This window comes from Oreochromis niloticus, linkage group LG6, assembly GCF_001858045.2.
Source record: "Oreochromis niloticus isolate F11D_XX linkage group LG6, O_niloticus_UMD_NMBU, whole genome shotgun sequence".
Lineage (NCBI taxonomy): Eukaryota > Metazoa > Chordata > Actinopteri > Cichliformes > Cichlidae > Oreochromis > Oreochromis niloticus.
This window is the reverse complement of record NC_031971.2, coordinates 38931135-38952376: the sequence shown is the minus strand read 5'-3', so window position 1 is coordinate 38952376 and position 21242 is coordinate 38931135. Positions and strand designations below refer to the sequence as shown.

The 21242-nt window shown below is 43.3% G+C and overlaps 1 protein-coding gene across 1 annotated transcript; it reads right to left on the bottom strand.

The window, feature by feature from the left end:
- Window positions 1-399: 399 nt before the first annotated feature.
- Window positions 400-14922, bottom strand: LOC109202494 (protein NLRC3-like). Its single transcript, XM_025908079.1, has 7 exons — window positions 14813-14922; window positions 4958-5077; window positions 4772-4873; window positions 4196-4312; window positions 2664-2736; window positions 2323-2524; window positions 400-2183 (listed from the first exon to the last, which is right to left on the bottom strand). Exons 2-7 carry the CDS (start codon window positions 5032-5034, stop codon window positions 400-402), a joined length of 2355 nt encoding a protein of 784 aa, XP_025763864.1. The 5' UTR covers window positions 5035-5077; window positions 14813-14922.
- Between the last annotated feature and the right edge of the window lie 6320 nt (window positions 14923-21242).

The window sequence follows — 21242 nt, the reverse complement described above, 5'->3', positions numbered from 1 at the left end:
ACTCTGCCTTCATGGTAGAGGTGCCAGACGGAGGCACTTCTCAGTAAAAAGCACACGACTGTCTGCCAGCAGCTTACGAAAAGGAACCCGAAGGAGTCTCAAACCACGAGAAACAAAATTCTTTGGTTTGATAAAAGATTGAACTCTTTGGCCAGAATGCCAAATGTCTAAAGGAAACCAGCTATAGGTCATCACCTGGCCAATACCGTCAATACAGGTGAACAGGTGGTGGCAGCAACATGCTGTGGGGAAGGTTTATGGCAGCAGGAACTGGGAGACTAGTCAGGGAAAGATGAATGCAGCAATTTACAGACATATCTTTGATAATGACTGGCTCGAGAGGACTTTTGACAGCTGAATTATTTTGAATATTTCAAAAAGGTATGACCACATATTTACTTACAGAGCTTTGTTGGAGGCTTTGACCACTGGCAGCAGCCTCTGAAGAGCCTCCTCTGAAGCAGAGTATTTATTCAGTTCAAACTCAAACAGATTTTTTTCTGATGACAGTAAGATGAAGACCAGAGCTGACCACTGAGCAGGAGACAGTTTATCTGCGGAGAGACGTCCTGATCTCAGAGACTGTTGGATCTCCTCCACTAGAGAACGATCATTCAGTTCATTCAGACAGTGGAACAGATTGATGCTGTTCTCTGCAGACAGATTCTCACTGAGCTTCTTCTTGATGTACTGGATCGTTTCCTGATTGGTCTGTGAGCTACTTCCTGTCTGTGTCAGCAGGCCTCGTAGGAGGGTCTGATTGGTGTGCAGTGAAAGACCCAGGAGGAAGCGGAGGAACAAGTCCAGGTGTCCATTTGGGCTCTCTAAGGCCTTGTCCACAGCAGTTTGGTAGAAGTTTTTCTCTGTAGATTCTCTTGTGTCAGAGTTCTTGGAGGTTGTTTGTTGTTCTTCCAGCAGATTGAGTCCAGAGTTGATGAAGGTCAGATGGACATGAAGAGCAGCCAGAAACTCCTGAACACTCAGATGGATGAAGCAGAACACCTTGTCCTGGTACAGTCCTCTCTCCTCTTTAAAGATCTGTGTGAACACTCCTGAGTACACTGAGGCTGCTCTGATATCGATGCCACACTCTGTCAGGTCTGGTTCATAGAAGATCAGGTTTCCTTTCTGCAGCTGATCAAAAGCCAGTTTTCCCAGAGACTCCATCATCTTCCTGCTCGCTGGACTCCAGTGTGGATCTGTCTCAGCTCCTCCATCATACTTGACCTTCTTCACTTTGGCCTGAACCACCAGGAAGTGGATGTACATCTCAGTCAGGGTCTTGGGCAGCTGTCCTCCCTCTCTGGCCAGGTGATCCTCCAGAACTGTAGCAGTGATCCAGCAGAAGACTGGGATCTGACACATGACGTGGAGGCTTCGTGATGTCATGATGTGGGAGATGATCCTGCTGGACTGCTTCTTATCTCCAATTCTCTTCCTGAAGTACTCCTCCTTCTGTGGGTCAGTGAACCCTCTGACCTCTGTCACCATGCCAACACAGTGAGGAGGGATCTGATTGGCTGCTGCAGGTCGTGTGGTTATCCAGAGGCGAGCAGAGGGAAGCAGTTTCCCCCTGATGAGGTTTATCAGCAGCACATCCACTGAGGTGGACTTTCTAGGGTCAGTCAGGATTGTAGTTTTGTGGAAGTCCAGAGGAAGTCGACACTCATCCAGACCATCAAAGATGAACACAACCTGGAAGTCTTCAAAGCTGCAGATTCCTGCTTCTTTGGTTTCAGTAAAGAAGTGATGAACAAGTCCCACCAAGCTGAACTTTTCCTCTTTCAGCACATTCAGCTCTCTGAAAGTGAATGGAAATATGAACTGGATGTCCTGGTTGGCTTTGCCTTCAGCCCAGTCCAGGGTGAACTTCTGTGTTAGGACTGTTTTCCCAATGCCAGCCACTCCCTTTGTCAGCACTGTTCTGATTGGTTCATCTCTTCCAGGTGAGGCTTTAAAGATGTCTTCTTGTCTGATTGTTGTTTCTGGTCTGTCTGTTTTCCAAGATGCTGTTTCCATCTGTCTGACCTCATGTTCATCATTGACCTCTGCAGTCCCTCCCTCTGTGATGTAGAGCTCTGTGTAGATCTGATTCAGAAGGGTTGGGTTTCCTGCTTTAGCGATGCCCTCAAACACACACTGGAACTTCTTCTTCAAGACAGACTTGAAATGATGTTGAAAACCTTCAGGGGGAATTTCTAAAAAACAAATTAATTAAATCTCAGTCAAGAATTTATTAAGTACACGTGCATGTTGTCCATCTGCAAGATATGAGTTAATGTAGCATTCATTAACCAGCTCAAATCTTTATCTGTTTCTTACTGCGCTGCAGACGGTCAGCCAGCTCCTCCTCATTCATTCTCCTCAAGAAGTCCAGTGTGATCTTCACAAATGCCTCTCTTCTGCTCCTCTGCTCATCATCCTCCCTCTGACTCTCTAAGCATTCTGGGTAACCTGGACTCAGAACCTTCTGGATCTTCTTCAGCTCGTTCTTCACAAAAGTGATGATGTTGTCCTCCAGCAGCTGGAACAGAATACTTTATGAATGACCCAATCAGACTGAAATCATGGAGCCAAACATCAGATCCATGGTCTACAAAGAGCAGCATGGAGATGACTGTGGACAGAATAGATGTAAAAGTAGTTGATGTACATGTACAGACCATAAATATGGAGTCCAGGTGTGTTTGATGGGCAGACTGACCACCTCGAACCTCTGCGCTCTCCTGGTCCACTCTGTGGAGGAATCATCATCAATTCAGCCAGTGATATTTTGACAAAGACATTTATTTAGATGACTGCTCGTAGTTGTATATGGCTATAATTTCAGCTGATCGTACTAAAAATCAACAGCTCAGCTTAGTTTTTTTCTTTAAAAAAGTGGCTTTCCCAACCAAAAGCCAACATCAGCTGCTAACAAATTCTCTTTGGATAACAGATGTAAAGATAATGAAATAGCTAAATAACAATCAATCGTCTAAGATATGGTTAATTCCTCTCTCAGCTCAACGACCATACTTGAAGTAGATAATTATGTCTCTCAAACTTCACCATTTTTTGGATCATCGTGTGGGACACGAGTACAGAGCTGCTAACTGTCTCTGACTCATCTGTGTCCTGGTAAACAACCACAGACATATCCAAGAGGTTGAAATCTCACAGTTTTGCCATAAAAGAACCACAGAGAAGTCCCTGTATTAAAGTTTACCACTGACAAAGGTTTCATAACATCAGAGTAGCACAGACAATATGATTTGGATCAGACGATGGAATGAATCGTTCAAACCCTGAGTCAGGATGCTCAGGTGTCATTTGGTAGCAGAACGTTTGTGCTATACAGAACCAGTATGTGCAATGGTTTGGGCCTCCTGCTTTATTTAGTTTTAAAATGGGTCAGTCAGTTACAGCATGGCAAGGTTTCTTGTAATTAAAACAATGAACTTTGTTTTTTAATGAATGATCTGTGGCCAGAGATGCTCTATAGTTTTTAGTTTCTCCATTTTTGTCGATACATCCGCGAGATCTTCAACTAACACCTCTGGCAGACCTTAAGAGAGGTTCGCTCTGAGTTCCTGAAGACTCTGGACGTTCTAGCGCTGTTGGTTGACTCATCTCTATAATGTTGTGTGGTTATCAGGGGCAGTGTCTCTAGATTGACAGACTGTGGTGGTTCCCATCTTTAAGGGGGACCGGTAAGTCGCACTCTTTCCTGGTGGGTGATGGACTCTGTCAGGGCTGCCCTTTGTCACTGATTCTGTTCATAATTTTTACAGACAGAAACTCTAGGCATAGCCAAGTGCCACGAGGCTTTCACTTGGGAACCACATGTGGTTCTGTTGGCTTCATCGAGTGATGGCCTTCAGCCCACACTGGAATGGTTCGCAGCTGAATGTGAAGATGTGAATGTGAGACCTACCTAACCCTAACCTGGCTGAGCTCTAATCTTAAAAACAAAACAAAAAAACAGAAAAATCTTAATATCAATAAGCTGAAAAACACTACATAGGCGGCACCAACCTACTTAGCGTTTTTAACAGAAAACAAATGGAAATGTACAGGGTCCACCAGACTTACCCAGTCCTCTTACTCCCACCACAAACCTTACACAAACAGATAAACGGGGAGGTATAGCAACATTCAACAACACCAAGCAGTTAAATCAGCTCTCAAAGAGTTCATGTTACTAACCGCTCACCTCTCTGCAGCAGACACCTGCTGGACTTTAAAATCAATGGGCTGACGTCTAGACCGGTCACTCTTTAAGGACACACAGCTGGATCCAGCTTCAGGTCCAGCAGGACTCCCATGGGTCCTGTTAGGGAGGAAAAACTTGTTTTTTTATTTACAACCACAGAAGCCGATGAAGATTAGGATACCTTCATCATCCCAAAGACAAACTGAGCAGGCTGAGCATGAGCAGAAGGAAACGCCAAACTAGTGTTGGCAGTGGGCATGCTGGTTTTGGTCAGTTTAGCCACGAGGCTAAAGTCAAACTACCCACTGCTAGCATTTGTTTCTAAAATAGTTCAGGATCCAGATGTCTGATGTCTAAATTTCCACAACTTCTTAAAATAAATAGTTAAAAACAGCCAATTCTGTCAAAATGTGTCTTAAAACCAGATAAAAATGACAGTTACAGCTGAGCCTGTGTCCTTTGAGACATTTTAGATCATTTTAGAAACCACAAAGCAAAAATCAAACAAACAAAATCATCATCACTTACATCAGACAACAAACTGACAACAGAGAGTTCATGTTACTAACAGCTCACCTCTCTGCAGCAGACACAGGCTGGACTTTAAAATAAATGGTGGCATCTTTAGACCCATCACTCTGTAAGGACACAGAGCTGGGTGGAGGTCCAGGTTGGTTCCTGTGAATAATGATGGCGCAGTGATGTGAGTGCTGAGCTATGACATGGAGAAGAGTCATGGACAGTTAGAGATGGTCATCTCACCTCTCAGCTTTAGTGTGGCTCTCTCTGGCTCTTTTAGAGGGAGGGACTCGCTCCTCTCTGTCCTCACACTGATCCATGCTGCTCAATTCACATCAGCTCACACACACTTTCTACCTTCACCTGCAGAGGAAACACAAATCATTCATGTGCACATCAACTGAGAGCTGCAGAGGTCGTGTCTGATGTGTTGATCTGCTCCACCTGAGTGCAGATAATATGAAGTATCTGCTGTAGTTGTACGACTGAGCATCACATATCAATAAGGGATCAATAATAACAGCAACAAGCAGTGTTATTCTTAGAGACTGTAGGGACTTCTACAACCAGAGTTAATCAACATTATGTTATAAATTATAAAATAAATAAATGTTCATATCAAATAAATGTACTTATGATAATATCATGTTAATGAGATGAAAAATAATGTTCACATTACAGAAATAAACCTGAATGTTGTTCTTGTGCAGAGCGTTCACTGCACAGTGTTTCCTGTTTCCTTTCATTTGAAAGAAACTGTAAATATTCAGAGACAGACGATCAAACTGAGTCAGAGTTGCACTGGCACATATGGAAAGAATAAAATACACAATTGTTTACAGCAGCAAACCTCAGAGTAACAGAGAGTACATGTCCAAATATCATAACTGAGAATCGGCCAGACAGTTTCCTCTGTCACAAACTGCTTTCATCAGTTCACTACAAGAAGTGTCACAGAGATGATTTCAGCCTCCAAATCACCCAATCATAGTAATCATAGTAAATGCATGTCTGCAGGTGACATCACGAATGTTACGAATGAAATAGTTGTTGGGTTTTCTCTGTTTTACTTGTATTATTGTAGAGTCTTTACCTCACCCAGTCATGATTAAGGAAACACCCACATTAAGACATTCACTGGGTTATTGTAACAATTCAAATCCTCTTTAAATAATCAGTGTCAGGTGTTACAGAGAATACACAAACATCAACTATGAGCAGATCTTTGTGCCATCAAAAACTGAATTTGAATAAGTTAAATCTGAATTTGAATTGCTCAGATTGAATCTGAATTGTAACTTGAATCAATGGTTTTTAAAACTGAATTTGAATTCGCCTAATTTGAAATTCATTATATTGGTTTGATAGTCAGTAAATTGAAATTGAATTTCATATTTTGAAAATGAATTCATTTGCTCTGAAACTGTATTTTATCCTTTAAAAATGTAGCACTCGACTAATTTCAGTTTCAGTTCTAAAATTCAGTTTTTTGGGACTTACATCGGGTTCCAGTTCCAGAGTAATCGAGCGCAGATTAATAGAACTACTGTTGGGTTTATATTTTATTATTGTCATTTGTATTTAGAAACATATAATCATTTATGCTTAGAAGTATATAATCGTTTGTAGATTGAAAGAATGTCTCACCCTGTCTCACATGTATTACATGTATTACATGTATAACGGTGCGTTCACACCGAACGCGATAGAGGCGGCCAGAGCGTCAGGTTTACATGTAAAGTCAATGGAAAAGCGCGATGACACGCGATTGCGGGTCCCGCGAAAATTCGGAAGCAGATTTGCGTTGCGAAAACGCCAAAAAGCGTGAAACGCGCGTCAGTGTACCACGTCTGGCGCGTTTGACTCGGGAAAAAAAACACGCGTGTCAGTTTTTGTGTTGCATTTTGTGCATACCCGTGTTTCGCCTCTACCGCTCGAGTTGGAAAAATCTGAACTCCAGCGTCAAATCGCGGCGCAACAACCAATCAGGAGCCTGGTGACGTGGCTGTGACCTAGGTCAAAGGGGCAGATCCAGCCAAAGCCCTTCATTCTTCAATGGAGGGAAGGCTAATCAACGCCGTAGCAAACAACCCGGAGCTGTACGACACCAGCTGCTTTGTGTACTGAGACAGGAATATAAAGGACCGAGCTTGGAGGAAGAAATGTGAAGAGATCGGGCAACCTGGTGAGTTCATTCATTTCTCTTTTTACATTTTTCACTGACCCGAGGAAGCCGCACAAAAGCTAGCAAGCCACCGCTATTTTCCCACTGATGTACAAATACCGTTCTGCTTTTATGCATGTTGTCATATAGGAATATATTTTGTTTATTAATAAACAGCACACAGTGGTCCCGCTCATCCGTCACTGCCTCGCTTTTTCACTGATTTTTTTTTTGCACAGTACAGCATTGCATTCTGCAGCCTGATTGACAAATCTCCTCCGTGTCGTGTCGCCTGCACTTGCCAAATTGATCATGTTTGGTTTTGATAACCATGACGTCCAATAGATAAAACAGCACAAAAACACCCATAACTATGACCCTCATTCGGAAATAGACACCTGCACCGGGAGGAAAAGGAAAAGGCGCACGAAAGTGGCAGGCAGATGAAGACAAAACACGGCATAATAATACTTTTACGTTTTGCAATCTACAAAGGTTTGCACTTTGACAATCACATTGTGAGAACTGTGACTAATGTTCATGTGTGTGGGGAAAAAAAAGTATATAGAGTGCGTGGCGAGGGGCTAGTTATTCTGACAACCCCTGCGGCAATAAATGAGGGACCACTGTATATACTTTCTCTATGATTATTGTATTCAACCTGTTAACATTTAATATTGTCTTGATAGAACCAACTGATTCTGCAGCAGAGCATCCCCTGTTGCATCTCTTTGCTCCCCAGTCCCTGAGCTCCTGCTCCTGCACCCACAGGTATGTAATTGTAGCATCAGATGTACAACAGCACTGATAGCTTTTTACTCAGTGGGATTCCCTTGTGATCACCTTTACTAAATATCTACAACCAATCTGATTATATCCTGTTTTTTTTTTTTCTTTTTCTCAATGTTGAAAATGAAAATCTAGTAGCAGCCTTCTCATGTCTTTGTGTTTTGTGCTGTGTTTTACAGGCCCAGAGAGGAGGACAGCTCCGAGGCAGATGAGGGACTGGTCCCAGGACGGTCCATCGGCGGTGGACATATGGGGTTCCTTTGTCTGGACGTGTTTCCCATCCAGAGCTCCACAGCAGAGAGGGAAGTTCCAGCGCTCCTGGAATCCCTCTGTGATGGACCACCAGTCTCCAGGTGAAGGCACAGCCATGAAGTCGTCCACTAGACAGTCCCAGATGGCCGTCGCTACCTGGGGGGTGATCTGGCACACTGTGGACACACCGACTCTGAAACTGAACGCGATGGTCCTGAAGGAGTCCCCGGTGGCAAGGGACCTGGACAAAATTGTTCAAAATTAGTATTATGTGTACTGCAGTTACAAAATACATTATTCAAATTCCAAAATACTTTTGTGATGTCAGATTTAAATCACAAAACATAAATCTTACATAAAACATTTTGTAATTATAAGGATAATTACATAACATATATTAGATATAATATAAAACAGTCAGTTGTGTTTTGTTTTAACTTTAACATATCATAATTTGATTGGTAGCAACTTTTACCCCTACAGTGAGCCAATCACTCATAATTCCTAGACATGTCAATCAGGTAGGAATGAAGTAAGACATTAATAGAAATAAAGAGTTGTATGTTGACATGTAGCCCTTTCCTTGCTTAAATCATTGTTAATATTTTTGAAAAATTAACCTGTGATAAGACAGGATATCAAGGTAGAATATGCTAGATGGAACCATATAACTAAAGATGAACCAAACTGTTCACAATTTTATCTAGCTCTCAGTTTTAAGAAAGGCTGCTGACCCCTGTTATAGAGTCTGACAGCTGCGGGGATTATATACAAATATTCAACTATACCAGAATTAAACCAGGTGTAAATTTAAAAAAAAAAGAAAAAAGGAGTGAGTATCACTACAAAGATTAACCCACAGTGGTCCTCATACCACAGTTTGATATCAGCAAACACCGAGAGCATACATTGATAGACACCACAGCCATGCTATCATTGCTAACACTGATAACAGCATAAATCGAATTAAATCGGGACTTGATGAGACCTGTCGAGTATCACTAGAAATATTATAAACAGTCGTCTCCATACCACAGTTTGCTATCAGTAAACACCGACGGCATTCACTGATAGCATACCACAGCCATGTTAGCAGTGTATAAACGATAGTTTAGCATATATTAGCACAGGTATCAATAAAGGACTACCGTATTAAACACTTTTACTAACCTCAGGCAGATGGACAGGCGCTCTGCAGGTGGGATTGAGCGCCTGTAGTTGGTGTCTAGGCGGGCAATTCTGGGACCGACGCGGGACAGCAGGTCCTCAAACTGGGCCAGTGAAAGACGGTGATATCGCTGAAATCGGCCGTCATCCAGGCGCTGCTCCTCGAGCAAGTGGTGAAACTCACCAAACTGCTCACGCCTCTGGAGGACCTGATGGACCCAGGTACGGCGAGGACGTCCTTAACGCCACTGCTCTGCTCTCCACAGTAAATAGAGGAGGGAGACTCTCTCTTCAAACGCTAGCTCGACAGCTGCCATCTAGCAAAGATACCGTCTGGCACAACTTCCTCCCACATTCCTCCCACATTGACGCGCGATGGATTTTTCTTGGACACGCGTTGAGGTGCGAATGTGCACGCGTCAAATTAGGGGCGTTTGGGGCATTTTCGCTCGCGTCTATCGCGTTCGGTGTGAACACAGGCTCCCAAAGACTCCAGAAGCCTCACAAAGCATTATTACTAAACTGTGACGACATCTTTCTATCTGAATATGGAATGTGTGATGTTTAGTGTACCTTAAATCCTCAAAAGAGAGACTACTTCGACTTCTCACTCCTGTGCCTACAACAGCATAGTTACTTCAGATCATGCCCCACTTACTCCGTCTCTTCTACATCTTACTGCAAAAGCGGCACAACTGCGTTTCAATTCAACCCTTCTGCCAGACAAGTTTGTAAAGTTTATCCAGGATGATAAGGTTTTACTTTGCCACTAGCCCCTCTCCAGAGACTTCCAGCCTTGTTGTATGGGATTATTTTAAGGACTATATCAGTGGCCAGATTATTCATTATTAAGTAAAAATTTAAAAGCTTCACACCTCAGAGTCACAAACTTACTGCAATGCAATTAATGACTTTCTAGCTAAACTTAACATTCTTCAAATTCCACCAGAATGTAAAACAGGCTGGATGAACCCATCTCTCAGTTAGTTACCTTAGCTATAGCTTCTGGGGTCATTTGAACAACTTGGTAATAAATACAGTCAACCAGTATCACGCATTTTAAGATACTTGCAAGCCAGGCACTTTATTTGTTCCCAGATATCAGACTCAAGCCCCCCACCTCCACCAGCCTACACTATTAGAAACTATCCAACAATTGAATCCAACCAATAGAGTGCCTCTTGAGCCAAACGCAAAACATTATGGGAAGAAGACTTGGACATGACAACTTCTGACATGGGCCTGTATACTCAAACATGTCAACACAACATCATTATGTGCCCGCTACTGTTTAATCCAGTTCAAAGTGGTGCATAGAGCCCATTTTTCAAAATCCAGATTATCTCGTATCTATACTGAACTCACTCCATGTTGTAATTAGGGCAGAAAAATATGGCCAAAAATATTTATCATGATAAATATTTGAAAATTTGCGATAACGATATAACTGACGCGAGACAAAATACTTTACAACTCCACAACTTTATTATTCCAAAAAGAAAACCCATCAATGAATTTTCACTTAAACAAGCAGCTGTTTTTTATGTGCATGTAATATTATGTTGAAGCACAGTACGTATCACTCCGTGAGGCTCCTGACTACGGTAGCTGTAATGCTCCGACAATCCATCAAGCGGTGCGGCTTCGTAGCTTAGCAAAGTCGTACTAAAACATTTTTGACAGATGTTTGAGCGCCGTGTACCACATAAAATCTGTACGGTAATAACGACGGCCCGCTTGCAGGCTTTACAAAAAATATGTGCTTTGTTGTGTATCTGACGGACAAAAGCTAAACCAGTTCCACACCACTGAAGCTGCAGCATTTTTACAAACCACTTCTAGTTCATCTGTTTCATTCAACGATCTGCTTTCGCCCTTCTCATTCTCTGTCGCCGCCATGCTTTTTCCGCCATGTGCGTATGAAAACAAAGGCACTGCGCATGCGCGTGTTACTCATATTCTATCGCCATATTTCATTTTCTTATCATTGCCTGACATTATTCCGGTATTACCGTGAACGGTATGATTTGGTCCAGGCCTAGTTGTAATTGATGCAAAACTGATCCTCACTGATTTGTTCCCTGTTGGCCAGGAGGGCAGTTTTACTGAGGTGGTGGGACGCTGCCCCTCCCACTCATAAACAGTTGTCATGTGACCTCATGTCTAAAAAAAGAGAGGAGTAAAAAAGAGGAGCATCATGTGACTGAAGTAAATTTCAGCTTTCTTCTTTAAACACAGTTACAAGTTTAACAGTTTTTTTAGTTGTTTTTTTTTTTTTTTTTTTAATTGAAAATCATTACAAGAACTTCATAGTCATCATTATTGTTGACTGAGTGTGTTCATGACTGTTTTCTGCTTGGTAACAGAGGAGGAGGTTTCATCAAAGTCCAACTTCCTGTGGTCACAGTCATGTGACTGTTAGCTGTTTAGTGTTTCTCCAAAATAAGGACTCAGAGAGCTGTTAAAAAAGAGGAAGTGTGCCGATGTCACACAGGCTAGAATGAGGTGCAGTATAAAACAGTGAAACCTCAGACTGTTGTCTTCTTCCTGCTCTGGTCAACGGTCATCTTCCTGTTTATTTAACATCTGATAGATTTGATCTTTTCATTTCTGATCTTTAAATGTTTGCTTTTGCTCGAGTAGAAGGAAACTGAAGTGGTTCCTTCTGAGCTCCTGAAAACACGTCTTTTCTTCTCTTTGTGTTCTGGTACTTTCTCAGCTGCAGGGGCTCTCCTGGGGGAGGTGGAGGTGCCCCTGTCCTCTAACATCCTCTCAGTGTTGGGATGGTGAATGAAGGAGTTTTGTGTAGTTCCAGCAGAGACACTAAAACACAACAGTGATTGTGACTAAACAGACAAACATGAACTAAATGCAGTGAAGCTGCTGTTTGTCTGAGTGTAATCAAATGTCTGAGGGCGCACAGGAACATTTATGTCTTTCCTCTTTTATTCACTGTGAAGGCTGAACCCTCTCTGAAGTCAGCAGCATCATTTCACACAGAGGTTTACAGTCGAACATTTTAAACAGGAAGTGATCAGAAGTCTCCAAAAGTCTCTGAATCCTGAAACACTGAGAGGAAATCCGCTGTTCAGCTCAGCTGCTGATCATAGTGTCAATATTTCAACCCATCCTCACCAACTCCAGATGTTTGCAGCTGCACATCTATCACATCAAGAAAGTTCTGACAGCAAAAACTGACCAAAGGCTGAAAAGACGCATGTTGATCTGTGAGTAGCAACAACCTTTAGACAGCAGGAACCCATCAGCAAGAAATTTACATCAGTCCTTAAAACAGGATTCAAACTGTCCACTTACAGAGCTGCTAAAAACTGATCTACATGCTGAACCACAAACTCCACCCTGTACAGAAAAAGTCTTCACTGTTATTTTTCTACAGATCATCACTGAAAGCATTCAAACTGACTCATCATGGAGTCTTTTTTCCTTCGAACTACAAACATTAAACGTGTCCTTAAACAGCAGCTGAAACTTCCAGAAACTGAAGACAACCAACGTTTGAACACAAACAGTGTAACAGTGGAAATCCTCATTTAGACCTTTTCATTTAATTTTAAGACAAAGTCACACCCACACTGAAAGGAGGATGTGTGTTCAGCACACGTGCTTAACCGACAGCCTCGTTGGTCCAGCTGTCCGTTACTGTGAACTATGGAGTGGCAGATGTGTGCTGTTCGTGCTGGAACTAAGCTGCACACAGCTGATGTTAGTCAGGAAACATTACACACTGCTAAGGTTACCTTCACACGGAGCTTCACACGGAGACGATCAGCAACAGTCAGCAGAAACAGGAAGTTCAGGAAAGAGAAAGTAAAGTTTGAGCAGAAAGGAAACACCCACAGGGTTGTGTGACGTCACCGTTACGATCAGGAGCGTTAGAAACTGTCAGTGCTGCATTCAGGTGCACGTGGGAAACTCCCAAATCTCTGACAGGTTGTCCAAAGGTGATTTATTTCTGCTGGTTTTCTGGAGGTCAAAACACAAACTGCATGATGTCACTGTAACCACCACAGTGACAGGAAGTGTTTTTAAATGACTGAAACACTGAAATGATGCTAACAGCTGTCGTTAGGCTCACTGACAGCAGTGCTGATGTGTTCGTGTCAAACACTGGCTCAGGTCAGACTCCTTCATCCTTCTCCAGCGTGAAGCCGCCCTCAGACACACAGGAGCTCTGACCTTTGACCTCCTGCGACCTTTTTATAAAAAAAAAGTTTGTATATTCGAAGCTTTTGATGTGCACGAACATCAGTTCAGCTCCTTTAACTTTGAAGCATCATGTTGAGTTATTAAAAGCTCTTTGAATTCTGCTTTTATATTTTTATGAGCTCCCAGCTCTGTTTGAGCCTCCAGCTAAAATAAAACATCTGAGCTGAGATTAATGTGACGAACACACATTTATGATCACAGTTCCTGTACACTGACACATCAGTGATGTTTGTTTCTGGGTTTGAGGTCAAAGATCAGCTTCATACCTGCATCATGTTGTTAGTGTTGAACGTGTCACTGCAGAGGTGTCAGTGTGTGTGGAGCTCGTCTTTGCTCCCTGATGTAGGAACGTCTTTGACTTGTTTGAACTGTTTAATCTGAGTTTGTTACTTTTCAGCTGCAGTAACATGTTGATGCTGTGCATCAGCTCAGCTCCACAAATGACCTTTAGACTGAGGTCACTTCCTGTCACTGTCCTGACAGAGTCTTCAAAGGCTGATGACATCACAGCTACGAAGGCTGCCCTGATCCGTCTCTCCAGCAGACAAACGTGTTTTGGGTTTCAGTCACTAAGTGCTACAGTTTCATCATCGCTTTTTAAAGAGGGAACTTCATCTGACACATTTTCACAGCTTTGAAGTTGAAATGACGCTTTGAAGGAACCACAGAATGGATTTGCCTCCACAAAAGAAACAGCAGCAGACTGAGGATCTTGTTAGAGGAAGAAGATTGGTGAAAAAAGGAGATCTGATGTTAGAAATGAGAGCAAAGGCAGGAGGTGTGTGGACTGTGTGTAGAAGCATGTGTGTGTTACTGAAATGTTTGAAGTCTGTTTATGAATCCAGTCATGTTTAGTTCAATATAGCGATGTGCTGATCTTTACCATGTTGTTCTGTAGTTATCATGACAAAATTAGAACAATGAACCAATTAGCCTGTGACAAAGGTGTTGCTGAGTGAAGGCGTTCATATCGACAAGTGCAAACTTGTTGTTCTTGGTAAACAGAATAATCTCAACGAGTCAGGGCTGCACATGTAAAAAAAAACGTCAATACTTAAACTTAAAGCTACAGTTGAGATGATACACAGAGATAGTAACATTACTTACATTGTTATAACAGAAGATTTGTATAACATGGATTTATAAACTCCAGCTGCAGAAAACTGACTAAACCTGCAAATAACAGCAGCGTGCACGAGCGCTTCCTCCTGAGTGTTTGTGTGAGCAGCGCCCAACAGAAACTGACGAGTGTTAAACCTGAGTAAGTTTGAACTGTGCACTTTAGTTTACAGTGTGTCGCCTCTTTGTCTTTGAACATTAAACCTGAGCTGATGTTTCACATAAAGTGAAAAATGATCAGCCTAAAGTTTGCTGTGCATCACAGCAGCCGCTCACAACGAGAGCTTCATGTTTTATTGTTTACTCAACAAGAATTTCTGTGTTTTTCCGTTCAATCAATAATCTATAAAAGCTTAAAGGTAGAAAGAAGGGAAACTTACAGTGCCTTCAAAATCTGCAGAGGAAGAATTGTCTCCACACCCGAGACTTTCTCAGTATGTTCCTGTTTCAACTCGTGTTGTGTGGCTTCAAATGCTCTTTGGCTGTTTTGTTCTCTCCGCCCATTTCATCGAGGAAACATTGGGAAGATAAAATACCACACATGCACAGGCATGTCACATAAAAGCAGCACATAGTGATGAAAAGTCAAGCATGATTAGAAATGCTTATGAATAAGCTTAATAAGGTAGAAATAAGCGTTCAGATGCAGACTGGTTTGACAACCTTGGTTTTCTGTAGATGTGACTGCTCAGATAAATGAACTGAATATCAAAGTGCAATGCAAGGGCCTGAAATGTACAGCACAGTGAAAGTTGCAACTTCTCTCAAGTCAATTGGGGGACAATATCCTGACTCACATGCCAACACTGAAGGAGGCCATCAGCTGATCAGCCCCACTGGTTCCATGGTAGAAGCACCGCATGGTGAGTTTTCAAGGCAACTTCAAGACTTCAAGATGTTTGAGAGTGAACCGTCACTGCTGTAGCACATGGTTTCTTCTCCTGTAGTGTGGATAATGCACCCAGTGATGTTCACAGGTCTGTCCCACTAGTTTTACTCTTCCCACACATGAGGAGACATGCTCAGAGCATTCTAGTCCTCTTTGGATCTACCGACAGACATTCTCAGTGACGAAGTTCAACAAATTCAGATCCTCTATCACTGATGATCACCTCTCAGGGTTCCATCGCAGACATTCAGCCAGATTTCGCTGCACTTGTTCAAGCCCAAGACAGACTGGATTTTTCTCACTAAATCAGTGAGCTGAATGAAAACATCGTAAGCACTTGTTTCTTCTTGTATAAAGTTATATTATATATTCTAAAGAATCTTTAACATACCGGGGTGATCGTGGCTCAAGAGTTGGGAGTTTGCCCTGTAATCGGAAGGTTGCCAGTTTGAGCCCCGGCTTGGACAGTCTCGGTCAATGTGTACTTGGGCAAGACACTTCACCCGTTGCCTACTGGTGGTGGTCAGAGGGCCCGGTGGCGCCAGTGTCCGGCAGCCTCGCCTCTGTCAGTGCGCCCCAGGGCAGCTGTGGCTACAGTGTAGCTTGCCATCACCAGTGTGTGAATGGGTGGATGACTGGTTGTGTAAAGCGCTTTGGCGTCCTTGGGGACTAGTAAAGCTCTATACAAATACAGGCCATTTACCATTTACTGCAGATTTGTGAAGATTAACAAGTTAAAATAAAACAGTGATGTAATGATTTTTTAAAGTTGTTTATTACTTTTAAAGGATTATTTTACTGTCAACCTACATCACAATTCATACATTTACATAAATATCTACAGAATATTCGTATACTTCTGATTACCAGTAGCAGCTTAGCAAAACATACAATTTACTGCTTTTTACCTTGGGAGAAATTTAATATTTAGCAGCATTAAGTTAAAGTTATCAATGGTTCGCCCCTACAACACTATTCAGATTTTTGATGTGGCCACCTATAGAAATTAATTGCCCAGCCCTGGCCAAGAGAAAGGTCTGAAAAGCTTAAAATCATTATTCTGAAGCTTTCTAAAGTTTGTTTATATTTGGTACTATTATTATTATTAGACATGCTTTTTATGTCAATGCAGACCAAGATCCGAGGTTTCACTCACTTAATTACAAGCTGTCATGGCTCCGGTGTTGGCGATCAGCGATCTACTATTCTCCCCTGCCCGAGGAGCGACCCACCTATGGTTGGCTACTTCCAAGCGCAATCCTGAACTTCTCACCTGCGACTCCTGTCAGCGAGATCTTCAACTCACACTTCCGGCAGAGCTTCAACAGTATTCTGAGGGAGACTGGGGACATTGAGTCTGAATGGACCATGTTCAGCACCTCCATTGCCGAAACTGCTGTATTGAGCTGCGGCCGCAAGGTGGTTGGTGCCTGTCATGGTTGTAACCCTTGAACCAAATGGTGGACACCAGAGGTGAGGGGAGCCACCAAGCTGAAGAAGGAGTCCTATCGGGCTTGGTTAGCCTGTGGGACTTCAGAGGCAACTGATTGGTACCGACAGGCCAAGCAGAACGCGGCGCGGGCAGTGGCTGAAGCAAAAACTTGGGTGTGGGAGGAGTTCAGAGAGGACATGGAAAAAGACTTTCGGACTGAAGAGATTCTGGCAAACCGTCAGGCGACTCGGGAGGGGAAAGCGGTGTTCTACCTGCACTGTGTATAGTGCGATTGGAGCGCTGCTGACTTCGACAGAGAAAATTGTTGGCCGGTAGAAGGAATACTTCGAGGACCTCCTTAATCCCACTGGCACATCTTTCGTGGAGGAAGCAGAGTCTGATGACGAAGGCAATAACCCGCCAGTCTCTGGGGGCGAGGTCACTGAGGCAGTTAAATGACTCCTTGGTGGCAGAGCCCCTGGGGTGGATGAGGTTCGCCCCGAGATCCTGAAGGCTCTGGATGTTGTAGGGCTGTCTTGGTTGACACGCCTCTGCAATGTTGCTTGGAGATCAGGGGCAGTACCCCTGGACTGGCAGACTGGGGTGGTGGTTCCTATCTTTCAGAAAGGGGACTGGAGGGTGTGTTCCAATACACGGTCGAATGCCTCCCTGGGAAAGTCTATGCCAGGGTGCTGGAGAGGAGAGTCCGTCCACTAGTCGAACCTCGGATACATGAGGAACAATGCGGTTTTCGTCCTGGTCGTGGAACACTGGACCAGCTCTTTATCCTCTCGAGGATACTCAAGGCCGCATGGGAGTTTGCCCAACCAGTCTATATGTGTTTTGTGGACTTGGAGAAGGCATTCGACCGTGTCCCTCGGGGGTCCTATGGGGGGTGCTCCGGGAGTATGGAGTGTCTGGCCCATTGCTACGGGCCATTCAGTCCTTATACGACCGTTCAAGAGCTTGGTCTGCATAGCCGGCAATAAATCGGACTCGTTCTTGGTGGGTGATGGGCTCCGCCAGGGCTGCCCTTTGTTACTGATTCTGTTCATATTTTTATGGAGCACGGTAACTAGTTATTATGCTAAAATCAGGAACGCGTTAATCGTTACTGGGATTTAGATTCGTTACTTCGTGTGTTGAGTTCGACTTACCTCGGAACACAGACCTGGGAATAATGTCACACTCCAGGAAACAGCGTTCTGGCTAGCCTCGTCAGAGAAGTCGGGATTCCAATATGGCAATGCCCTCGAAAACAGTTGCTTTGCTAGCCCTCTACAAAAACAAATTACTACTAAACACATATGCAGCCATAGCTGGACCCGGTGGGCCGATGATGATTTTTCGTTTTGATGTGCGAATGTTTGGTTTTTTGTTTTTTGTTTTTTTCCGTAGCGGTATAAACAATGAAAGGTGGTGGATTGGCCAGATGCTGGCAGATGTGTAAAAAATAACTCAATTGTTTGGTGGTGGCTATCGCGGAGCTTCCACAGATTCAGTAACATTAGCAAGTGGTGGAGGCCAGCAGCTGGATGAGAGAAATGGGAGGCAGGAGGAGGAGGAGAGACCCGAGGCAGCCGCTGGTCCGAGTGTCAGGTGAACTGAACTTCAGGTAAGAAGTTATGACCTGCAGTCTATCTGGGTCAGATATAAACCAAGTTTAGGTGGAGTTTATTTTCGTTATGCTGACTTTTTACAGTCAGTTACAATAACTCATACTGCGTACTAGCTAGTATGATGGAGTTTCTATATAGCTGGGTGGGTGCTATGATATTACTGATAGTGAACTTTATTTTATTCATAAGGTTAGTTTTTAGAGTTGCCAACCATCCCGTATAAAACGGAATCGTCCCGAATTCAGAGAAAATATTACGCGTTTCGTGTTGAGCTGAAAAGAAACGCAAATTGTCCCGGACTAAAGCTACAATGAAAAAGACACAAAGCTGGAGTTATTCTGCATCTTTACGCGTCAGCTGCCTCTTCTTCTCTCATTCTCCCCCCTCCCTCTCCTGTTGCTTGTTCAATCATGAAACTGATCAATGATCAGCTGATCAGCTTTTCTCTCTTGTTTGTTTATCGCCCACTTTGCGCCAGAAAGAGGAAACCAGCGGATGTCGCGTTAAACAACAGCAGCACGTTAAAGTTTGATCAGCTGTTGTTAGAATTTATTTAATATTAATTTCTAGTATCAGCTGATGTTTGCTGGAGCCACAGCTGTAAAGCTGCTGGTCATGATATCAGTTTGGTTATCTGGTGAGAGGGAAACATGAAGATGAAACCAGGAGATGTCCTTACTGAATCATCAGAGCTGAACAGGTGATGGAGAAACAGGTTTACCTTTTAGGTGACATGGATGAGTTGAAGGGAAGTTATGAACTGTTTCTGAGAGACAAATAACACCAGGATCCTTTTCTAAGTAGCTGACAGCTGGTAACTGTGCAGGGGCATGTCTAGCAAAGCTTTGCCAGGGGGCCAGGTAGGGCATTAACAGGGAAAGGGGGGGACAAGGAAATACTTTTCTTTCTTATTCTCATTTAAAATGTCTCGCTTTTATTAAATAATTATCTGAATCTTACAACAAATGATTGATAGATTGATATATATATGTATACCAACAAAACAGTGTACATCACTGTCACAACAGCATTTGTTTTCATTCGAAGGCTTTATGGTTTTTCCTACAATGGTGGGCCGGTCTCTAGTCAAAACGCCCGGGCTGATTTTTTGTCCAAGTCCAGCCCTGTATGCAGCTCATCTGCAGTCTGGTGTTACCTACATCTTCCTACTCGGAAGGCAGAATTTCCAAGTTCTGAGTACAATCGAAAGCACCACGACTATAGTTTTCCTGTTAGATGTAAAAAGCGCACGTGGCGCTGTGAGTAGGCTAGAATCATGGCGGCAGTTGAGGACGGTTTAGGCGTGGGATTTCTCTTGTGGAAATATACATTTGATTTTTTTCCTTTCTGTTGGTAGGTGGCACAGTGCACTTGTGGCAGGATAGTGCTAACATGTAAGCAAGCTATAAAACTGGCAGTCTTGCTGGGTATCCAGTTAGGGAAGCAATATATTAATAAGAGAATTCTGAGTAAATCCAAAGTTACTTTCCCTAGTAACTAGTTACTTTGAAAGTAACGAGTAACTTGAAGTAACTGAGTTACATTTGATAGAAGTAACTAGTAATGTAACTAAGTTACTAATTTAAAGTAACTTACCCCACACTGATGATGACGTTGGAATCAGGACTGGTTGTGAGAGCATCTGTGTTGAATGTAGAAGTTCACTCTGACGCCTCTGCCTTTCTAAATGGAGGGACAGTAACTGTGTGTGTATATGGGCAATGCTTGAGCTGATTTCTGCTGTTGGTGGCGCTGTCACGTGGTGTTCGCTCGCTCTGCGGTAGAGTATCACTTCCTGTTCCTGCTCAAACACAGTGATGTTTCTGAGTAGCTTATCTGCTTAGCAATTTAATTAAAACCTTTTAAATACATTCTTTTTTCATAGTATAATCTTAACGTGCTTCAGCTGAATCACCCTTTCTGTGTACTCACTACCTAATTTATAGCCAAAGTATTCACTCACTGTCTCTGTACTGTTTCGCTAGCTTAGCTTAGCTCGTAGCCGACTCGTTAGCACCATGGCTACTTCACCTGTCCCTCCTGCACTTTCCTGCTCATTGTGTCAGATGTTTAGCTACTCCTCGGCCTCCTTTAGCAGTAATGATACTTGTAACAAATGTAGCATATTTGCAGCTCTGGAGACCAGGATTACTGAATTGGAGACTCGGCTTCGCACCCTTCATTCACCCGTAGCTAGCCAGGCCCCTGTAGCTGGTGCAGCCGAAGATAGCGCAGGCCCCGCTAGCTGTTCCCCGGCAGACCCCAAGCAGCTGGGGAAAGACGGCGGCTGGGTGACGGTGAGGAGGAAGCATAGTCTTAAACTGAAGCCCCAGGTACACTACCAATCTGTTCATGTGTCTAACCGTTTTTCCCCACTCGGCAACACACCCGCCGGGGGTCAAACTCTGGTAATTGGTGATTCTGTTCTCAGACATGTGAAGCTAGAGACACCGTCAACCATAGTCAATTGTCTTCCAGGGGCCAGAGCAGGCGACATTGAAGGAAATTTAAAACTGCTGGCTAAGGGTAAACGTAAATACAGTAAGATCATAATTCACGTCGGCAGTAATGACACCCGGTTACGCCAATCGGAGGTCACTAAAATCAATATTGAATCGGTGTGTAACTTTGCCAAAACAATGTGGGACTCTGTAGTTTTCTCTGGTCCCCTCCCCAATCAGACCAGGAGTGACATGTTTAGCCGCATGTTCTCCTTAAATTGCTGGCTGTCTGAGTGGTGTCCCAGAAACGATGTGGGCTTCATAGATAATTGGCAAACCTTCTGGAGGAAACCTGGTCTTGTTAGGAGAGACGGCATCCATCCCACTTTGGATGGAGCAGCTCTCATTTCTAGAAATATGGAAAAATGT

Excerpts from the sequence above, each read along its gene's own strand:
- LOC109202494 (XM_025908079.1), bottom strand. The coding sequence starts at position 5,034 with ATGGATCAGTGTGAGGACAGAGAGGAGCGAGTCCCTCCCTCTAAAAGA. Across the intron at positions 4,874-4,957 it reads AGCCACACTAAAGCTGAGAG|GAACCAACCTGGACCTCCAC; the intron begins GTGAGATGACCA and ends CATTATTCACAG. Across the intron at positions 4,313-4,771 it reads CCTGTGTCTGCTGCAGAGAG|GACCCATGGGAGTCCTGCTG; the intron begins GTGAGCTGTTAG and ends CCTCCCTAACAG.